This window comes from Psammomys obesus, unplaced genomic scaffold, assembly GCF_907164565.1.
Source record: "Psammomys obesus unplaced genomic scaffold, mPsaObe1.curated_primary_1811, whole genome shotgun sequence".
Classification (NCBI taxonomy): Eukaryota; Metazoa; Chordata; class Mammalia; order Rodentia; family Muridae; genus Psammomys; species Psammomys obesus.
Window position 1 is genome coordinate 23837994 of NW_026592510.1, and position 9216 is coordinate 23847209.

Below are 9216 nucleotides of genomic sequence, written 5' to 3' on the forward strand. Positions count from 1 at the left end.
TTCTTCTTCTTCTTCTTCTTCTTCTTCTTCTTCTTCTTCTTCTTCTTTTTTTTTTTTTTTGAGACAGGGTTTCTCTGTGTGTAGATTTGACTATCCTGGACTCCCTTTGTAGACCAGGCTGGCCTCCAACTCACAGAGATTTGCCTGCTTCTGCTTCCCAGAGTTCTGGGATTACAGGTGTGCTGCACCTCAACCAGCTATCCAGGGTTATTTTCAACCTCATTTAAATGTCTACTTCTTCAATTAAGTTTCTTATATCGGCAACCTAAAACTATGGGGCTTTAGAATAAGAATACCTGTTATTATAGGTGAGACAAAGAGGCCCAGGTTGGAAGAACAGATGATAAACTGCTATGACTGAGTGATTACTGTACCATTATAAAAAGAACAGAACCGGGTCAGGAAGAAGACTCAGCTCAGCAGATAAAAGCAATTTATGCACAAGTCTGACAACCCGAATCCAACCCCCAGAACACAACAGGCCGCATTGGTCAACATCTGTAATCCCAATATTGCTACTTTGGGACAGGAGGGAGAGATGCAAGAATGACCCAAATCTCTGGGCCACCTAGCCTGGAATATATAGCTCTGAGGAAGAAACAAGAGAGAGATCTTGTCTCAACAAGGTGGAATATGAGAACCAACTCCTGAAAGTTTTCCCTGGCTTCTACAAGACAGCCATAGCACATGCTTACCAATCTCATGTATACACACACAGAATAAAAACTCAAATTAGAGGTTGACCTTACCAAGAGCAAAGCAATTGATAAAATTAACAAAGACACCATAAAAGATGTCACTTACCAACTGCACCTGACCCAAATGTATCATCATTGAATTGATCAATTTCTTCATCTTCTTCTCCTAGGCCCTGAAAAGCATCTTCATCTTCATCCAGAGGACAATCCTCCAAAGACTACAAAAAGAGAAAGGTCATTAACTTTTCCGAACATTTATATAGTCAAGAGGCATGATGGCACACACTTATGATCCAAGCACTCAGGGAGGCAGAGGCAAGCAGATCTTTGTGAGTTCAAGGCCAGCCTAGTCTTCAAAGAGAGTCCTGGACAGCCAAGGATACACAAAGAAACCCTGTCTTGAAAAAACAAACCAAGCAAACAATAAAGTAAATCCTATTATGTCTAGGCCTTTTTAATTACTATAACATCTTAAGACTTTTTGTAGATAAGCACACAATTCCTTTATCCCACTAGCTGGAATACGGTAATTATAAATGAATACTTTTTTTTAAAGTTTCATATAACTTTTTAAAACAAAATTACATTTTCCTCATTACATTCATGTCAGTTTCCCAACGCCTTTGAATCAGTCCCTCTTTCTTCCTCTTTTCTATAGGACTAAACTCTAGTCAGAAAGCAGAATGTAATCATTTCCAACCACAATTTAAATTGAGCATTAAGAAAACAAATCACAGAGCCTGGCATGGTGGCACAAACCTGTAATCCCATCACCCAGGGAGGCAGAGGTAGGTGGATCTCTGTGAGTTCAAGGCCAGCCTGGTCTACAAAGTGAGGACAGACAAGGCTACAAAGAAAAACCCTGTCTCAAACAAAACAAAACAAAACAAAACAAAACAAATCAATCAAGGCTCTTGTTCTACTCTTACAAAGTTGTATAATCACAGGGTACTCAAAAATTGTATGGGCATTGGTGTTTTGCCTGCCAACATGTATGTGTGTGGGTGCCAGGTCCCCTGGAACTGGAACTACAAACAGTTGTGAGTTGCCACAGAGGCACTGGGAATTGAACCTGGGGCCTCTGGAAGAGTAGCCATGTCTCCAGCCTCCTCCCCTGAACTCACTTTCTCACTTTTTAAATTCAGCAAGACCTTTTAAGGACATAGCATGTCTTAGGCTCAGGGCTAGGTACTAAACCTTGGTGCCTTAAACTGTAATTTTGAGCCAAACACAACTTGATTAAAAAAAAAAAATTGTGTGAAGATCAAACAAGGCAAAGACTGTAGAAAGCTGAATAAAAGATAGAATCACCATAATATCTTGTTGGTATGTTGTTTAATTTTGTTTTAGTTACTAATTTCTCTAGGTACAGGCTGGCTTAGAATGCCTGATCCTTGTGCCTCAGCTTCCAGGGAGTAAAGATCACCAGACAAACTTGGTATATTCTAATTTCAATCACTTCTCCCATTTCAGTTTTATTCAGTTTACCAAGTTTTTTCCTGCTTCTGGCAAATTCTATTCAAAGGTATCTCATCATCTCTGTTCATGTTTATACAAAGTGAGTTGAGTCACACATGTTAAATCAAGTATCCTACTCTTCTCAATGTTCAAAGATTCCAAATTAGATTTCCACACTCCAGTGGGACGGCTTGTGATGTAACTTTCCTGGGAACTTTTAAGGGCTTTCCTACCCAAATTTCCTGTCAAACTTCCGCAGACCAGGCCTGCAACTGCCTCCATATCAAAAGCAACTTCTAGCAATCTCTATGAAATCAAAATGATCTACTTGACCAAATCAGGATGACTCTATAAGGATTTCCCTGGCTCAGTCCTTAAACTGTAGGATTTCCCTGGCTCAGTCCTTAAACTGTAGGATTTCCCTGGCTCAGTCCTTAAACTCTAAGTCCAGAATCTGTTTCGCCCCAAGATTAGGAGTTGCTCAAGGTCAGAAAGCAGTAAGTGACGGTCAGCAAACAGCTACGTTCCCCGGACGTCACTGAGCCCACACTCTGCTCCACTCACCCAGAAGAAAGTTCGGCTGGACACGCCCCCTCCCCACTCCAAGCCTTCTTTCCAAGCCGACCAAAGCAGCCCCAGGGCCAGCCCCGGCCCTCCACCTGCCGGCCGCCCTCATGCACAGGGGTGTATGATAGGGTGAAGGGGTTCCGGGGGGAGGGCGGGAAACGCTGCCGTGCACACTCCCCGGGGATTTTGCTTCGGGAAAGGGCACCCGGTTAGAGCAAGGCTGGTCCGCAAGGCAGCTCCCGGAGCGGAGGCGCAAGTGTAGGGTCATGTTACCGCACTTAACGGGCCCTCCCCGCCGCAAAGCAGCGGCCGGCTCTCGCCAGTCCCGCCCCACCACGAGGTGCACTCCGGGCCCCACCCGAGCCCCGCGGCCCATGCGGGATCCCCAGCCGCCCGCGCCCTGCCCCCTCCTCAGCCGCACAGGACCCGCGCGGCGGGCGGCAGAGGGAAAAAAAAAAAAAGGGGCGCGCGGACGAGGGAGGGGTCACTTCCGGCCGCAGGCACTCACCTCGTAGCGGAACATTCTTGGGGAGGGGGGAAGGGAGCGGGGAGGGGAGTGGGGGGGGAGGGAGGGAAAGAAGCGCCTACTCCCCGGGCTGCTCCGCGCGCGCGGGTCTTCCACCGGCTCGCGACCCCTGGCCGCCGCCGTACGCCGGAGCGTGCGTGGGGACGTGCGCAGGCGCGCCTCGAGCTGGGCGGCCGCCCCGGCCGCGGAGGCTGCGCGGGGACAGATTTGGCGTTTGGCTTCCTAGTGTGAGCGGCGGGAAGGAGGTCCCGAGGCGACACTCTGCGCACGCGCGGGCCGTCGCGACCGACCCGGACAGCCTGGGTCCCGCGGCTCCGCCTCCCCGCTCGCACTGGCAGCCTCGCGGCGAGCTTTGAGTCACGAGGTTCGCGTCACGGGTTGGGCGGAGAAAAAGCCTTGTGATTGTCACAGGAATACATCCCCAGAGCGTCTCAGCAGAGAGGAATCTGAGATTTGTCGTTGGGTGATTTTCGCTGACGTCCGGCGCCCTTCTCCCGGTGCCTAGTCAGTGTTCTTGGAAGGGAGTGGTGGAGGCTGTGGTTGGTAGGGGTCAGAGAGTTCACGGGGTCTCTTTTTAAGGAAAAGCCGGAGGCACGTTTAAGGAGGGTTGTCTAAGGTGATATTTTTAGACGCCAGGTGCTTCGGGCCGGTGGGAGGCAGGAGAGCCCTAAAGGCCCACGCAGCCCCGAGGCTGGGGTCACCGCAGCAAGGTCGGCGGCCTGGGTGTGCCCTTAACGCGTAGGATCAAGCCTCAGCCCCCTGGTTCTAGAAGTCCGCTGCTTTGGGGCTTTATTGCCTCTAGCGTTTCTGGTGCATGCCCCAGAAGCCTGTTGAGCCAGCTCACCTTTTCTCCCACCCACTTCGTCAATGGACGTCTTTTTTTTTTTTTTTTTTTTTTTTTTAAAGCCAGGGCTTCTCTGTGTAGCCCTAGCTGCCCTGGTACTCACTCTGTAGACCCAGTTGGCTTCGAACTCAGATTCAGAGATCAACTGGCTGTGCCGCAAGAGTGTTGGGATTAAAGGGGAGCACCATCACTGCCTGACTCTGGTATCTTAAACTGCAACCTCGCCCGGGAATGACCGGTGCACCGTAAATTCCTTAACATGTTACTGTTGACTGTATTAATCAATTGGCTTTCTGTAAGCATTGGATTTGAAGGTAGAAGTGAGAGACTGGGCATGTTTTCCTAAACACCCATCCCTAGAGATTTTATTTTGTGAAATGGATATAATTAAGTCTACCTCACCAAGTAGTAATGAAATAGGCAGTTACATTCTGCACCCTACGGATGAGGAACCTGAAGGTTAGAGAGAAGTAGATAGCCTTAAGCTACCCAACTGGACGGTGTGGCAAAGTTCTGCCAAAACAAGAACAAAGACCTAATTCATCAAAGTCTGTCAAAAGTTCCATAGACTAGGAAAGTCCCTAAATATGCTGACCTTGCTTTTTGGCTTCTGTAATTTCGATTCTGGCTAACTGTTCTTGCTAATTGAAGTGTGTCAACACAAAACAGGGTGTGGTGTTTTTTGTTTTTTGTTTGTTTGTTTGTTTGTTTTTGTGCTTAAAAGCTTACCTTGAGACAGGATTAGGACTGGACTGGACTGATGAACATCCACTGTAGTCACAGGCCAGCTAACAAAGACTTTCTGCTGGTTTAGCCAACCATGTCCAAGAGGTCTTCTCTGCTGATACCTCACAACAATATCAACTTTCTTTGGATTTATGTTTTTCTCAATTTTAAAGGTAATCTTTTGTTTACTTTATACATATATATTTTTAAAACTTGCAAAACAGCTGGATGTGGTGGCACAAACCTTTAATCTCAGCACTTGAGGCTGAGGCAAGTGGATCTCTGTGAGTTTGAGGTCAGCTCTACATAATGAGTTCTAGGCCAGCCAAAGCTACATATTAAGACCCTGTTTCAAAAACAATCTTGAGTGTTCAGAGAGATGGCTCAGCATTTAAGAGCACTGGTAGCTCGTCCAGGGATTTGGGTTCAAATTTTAGCACCCCCAGGGTGGCTCACAACTGTTGCCAGTTCCAGGGGATTGGACACCCTTTTCTGACTAGGGCACTGGGCATGTATGTGGTATACAGACGTATGTGAGGATGTGACAGTCTGCCCTAATCTGATGGCATTATGATCTTTTTTTAAATTTGATATTAGTTTATTTACTTCATGTCCCAAGGATACCCCCTCCCTCCACTCCTCCCATACCTCTCTTTCCCCCTTTTTCTCCCCCTTCCCCCCAGAAAAGGGAGCACCTCCTCCCATTAACCTTCCCCAGCACATCAAGTTCCATCAGGACTATGAATATTTTCATCCTCTGAGCCCAAGCAAGGCAGCCCTGCCTGGTGAAGTAATCTAAAAGCAGGCAATAGAATCCATGACAGAAACAATCCCCCCTCCATGAAGGCTGAGCCACCCGTCAGCTACATATGTGCAGCGGACCTAGGTCTAGATCATTCATGCTCCTTAGTTGATGTCTCAGTCTCTGAAAGCAACTGGGCTAGTTGTCTCTGTTGGTCTTCTTGTGAAATTTTTGTTTCCCCCAGGTCCTTCCATCTTTCCCCCAACACTTCTGAAGGAACTCCAGAGTTCTGCCCATGCTTGGCTGCAAGTTCCAGCATCTGTCTGATCTGGTGTTGGTTGAAGCCTCCCAGACAACAGTCAAGTTAGGCCCCTGTCTGAAAGCAAAGCAGAGCAACATTATTAGTGTCAGGGCTGGCTCTCTACTGTGGGGTGGATCTCAGGTTGGGCCAGTTATTGTTTGCACTTTTCCTCTATCTTTGTTCCCTCATCATCCCTACACTTCTTGTAGGCAGGGTACTTTTTGGTTCATAGGTTTTGTCGGTAGATGGTTGATTCCACTAGTCCTGCCTGGCTTGGAGGTGGTCACTTCAGTCTTCAAGGGCATTGTGTTTTTGTCTGCCCAAAAATGACTTACCTAATTCTAGTCATCAGGGTACTCAAGACCCTAGTAATAATCTCCACAGGTCCCCTGTGATGACTAAAGAAACTTAATAGGGAGCCTGGTATCCCTTTAGGGCCATCGACCTTTTCCTCTGGAATTCCAGGAACATCTTACTGGGCTGCACCTAAGATAAGAATAGGATAATGAGCTGTGAGATATTAACAGCTACCTTTGCTTCTGTAAAACTATTGCTATGAGAAAAGGATGAAATAGTCTTTTTATTCCTATGTAGTGGGAAAGTAAGAAAAAACTCTGGGAAATAAAACAATTTTCCTGCCCAGCTGTGGATTCTATGGATGGTTTTAATACATACCTTTCTGAAGTCCGCCTTAAAATCTTACCTTAAACTCCATCCAATTTAGAACAGTGTGATGTATTGGCTCCTTTTGCTAGCAGTAAGAATAAATCCATTTAATCTAAATTTGAATTGAGTCTAAATCTCTGGTTTCTCCCAATGAATTCAAATGTCACAATACATACATGCACACAAAATACCCATACACATAAAGATAAATGTTTAATGAAAAAAATAAGTAAATTATAAAGCTGGTGCTGGATGGGCTTGTTAGTGTGACTGGGTTCCGAAATGCCTAAACCAGAGGTGGTGGCTGCAGTTTGGAGGTAGAGATAGCTGGATACCTGAGTTCCAGACCAGCCTGGTCAACAGAATGAGTTTCAGGATAGCAAGGGCTACACAGAGAAACCATGTCTTAAGAAATAAAACAACAAACAAACAAAAAGAAAAAGACATGCCTGAAACTTGGTGGTGTGGGTGCGGGAGAGCTGAACAGCTACCCCCCCCAAGCTTTGAGTTGGCCCACCTCAACATCTACCCCATCAGTGAATTGCTGACAGGGCCCATCCTGCCGGTCAAAAGCTGTAGGATCACAACTCCCTGAACAGAACACCAACAGCACAGGCTCTAAGAGCAACAATCAATAAATGGGACCTCATGAAACCTTTCTGTAAAGCAAAGGACACTGTCATCAAAACAAAACGACTGCCTACAGATTGGGAAAGAATCTTCACCAACCCTTTATCTGACAGAGGACTAATATCCAGTATATACAAAGAACTAAAGAAGCTGAAAAGCAGCAAACCAAGTAATCCAATTAAAAAATGGGGAACAGAGCTAAGCAGAGAATTCTCTGTAGAGGAATATCGAATGGCAGAGAAAAAGAAATGCTCAACGTCATTAGCCATTAGGGAAATGCAAATCAAAACAACCCTGAGATTTCACCTTAACACCCATCAGAATGGCCAAGATGAAAAACTCAAGGGACAACACATGCTGGAGAGGCTGTGGAGAAAGGGGAACCCTCCTCCACTGCTGGTGGGAATGTAAACTTGTACAACCACTCTGGAAATCAATCTGTCGCTTTCTCAGACAACTAGGAATAGCACTTCCTCAGGATCCAGCCATACCACTCCTAGGCATATATCTAAAAAAGGCTCAAGTACACAATAAGGACATTTGCTCAACCATGTTTGTAGCAGTTTTATTTGTAATAGCCAGAAGCTGGAAACAGCCCAGATGCCCCTCAACTGAAGAATGGATGCAGAAATTGTGGTACAGCTACACAATGGAATATTACTCAGCAATGAAAAATAAGGAAATCATGAAATTTGCAGGTAAATGGTGGGATCTGGAACGGATTATCCTGAGTGAGATGTCCCAGAAGCAGAAAGACACACATAGTATATACTCACTCATATAGACAAGTAATATAGGATAAACCTACTAAAATCTGTACATCTAAAGAAACTAATCAAGAGAGAGGACCCTGACTAAAATGCTCAATCCCCATCCCAAAAGGCAAAGAGAAAGGAATCAGAAGAAGAAAACAGGAAACAAGCTAGGAACCTGCCACAGAGGGCCTCTGAAAGGCTCTGCCCTGCAGACTGTCAAAGCAAATGCTGAGACTTATGGCCAACTGTTGGGCAGTGTGCATGGAATCTTATGTAAGAAGTGGGAAATAGTTAGATCTGGAGAGGACAGGAACTCCACAAGGAGAGCAACAGAACCAGAAAATTTGAACACAGGGGTCTTCCCAGAGACTCATACTCCAACCAAGTACCATGCATGGAGATAACCTAGAACCCCTGCACAGATGTAGCCCTTGGCAGTTCAGTGTCCAAGTGGGTTCCATAGTAATGGGAAGAGGAACTGCCTCTGACATAATCTGATTGGCCTGCTCTTTGATCATCTCCCCCTGAGGCGGGGAGCAGCCTTACCAGGCCACAGAAGATGATAATGCAGCCACTCCTGATGAGAGCTGATAGACTAAGATCAGAAGGAAGGAGAGGAGGACCTCCCCTATTGGTGGACTTGGGGAGGGGCATGCGTGAAAAAGGGGGAGAGAGGGTGGGACCGGGAGGGAGGAGGGAGGGGCTTTTGGGGAGATACAAAGTGAATAAAGTGTAATTAATAAAAAAAAGAAAAAAAAAAAAACAAAAAACCCTGCAGGGCAACATTAGAATACCTGAGAGGAGGCCCAGGGAGGACCCAGTATTGATAGAGTAGCAGACGCCTTGAAACAGGCCAATTGCAATGAACATTGCAAGTAAAAATGTGTGGACAAAAGGGTATATTGAGACACATTGTGACACTGCAGCTTCCTCGGGGAGGTTTTTTAATTTTTTAAAAATTTTGTGAGGATTGCAAGGGTGTGGGCAGATACAAAGGGATGGGGAGATGAGTGGGATTGGAGTGCATGATGTGAAATTCACAATAAAAAGTTAAAACAAAAAACCATAACCAAACAAAAAAAATGCCTGAAAGTTTAGTGGAGCACATGTTGGGTATGTCTGAAGGCATTTCCAGAAACATCTAGATCATAAGAGCTGTGATGTACTTAGAATAAAGGATTATCCTTTACTTAACTCAAAATATGATGGTTTTATTGAGAGGCAGTGAAAGGTAGAAGGAGAAGCCCAAGTGGAGGCTTCAGGCTCACTGTGTAGCTAGGGATGACCTTGAATTCCCAATCCT

General features: G+C 45.9%; 1 protein-coding gene across 2 annotated transcripts in view; it reads right to left on the reverse strand.

Annotated features, from left to right (window-relative positions):
* Patl1 (PAT1 homolog 1, processing body mRNA decay factor) overlaps positions 1-3386 on the reverse strand; it is a 30823-nt gene extending 27437 nt beyond the window's left edge. Inside the window, exons 1-2 of one of the 2 annotated variants that reach the window (XM_055614061.1) lie at positions 3232-3386; positions 805-916 (exon numbers count right to left, since the gene is read on the reverse strand). In XM_055614061.1, the coding sequence (XP_055470036.1) occupies positions 805-916; positions 3232-3246 (127 nt within the window). In that variant the 5' untranslated portion in view covers positions 3247-3386. The remainder of the gene's footprint in view (positions 1-804; positions 917-3231) is intronic. The other variant, XM_055614060.1, reaches the window with a different exon arrangement.
* Between the last annotated feature and the right edge of the window lie 5830 nt (positions 3387-9216).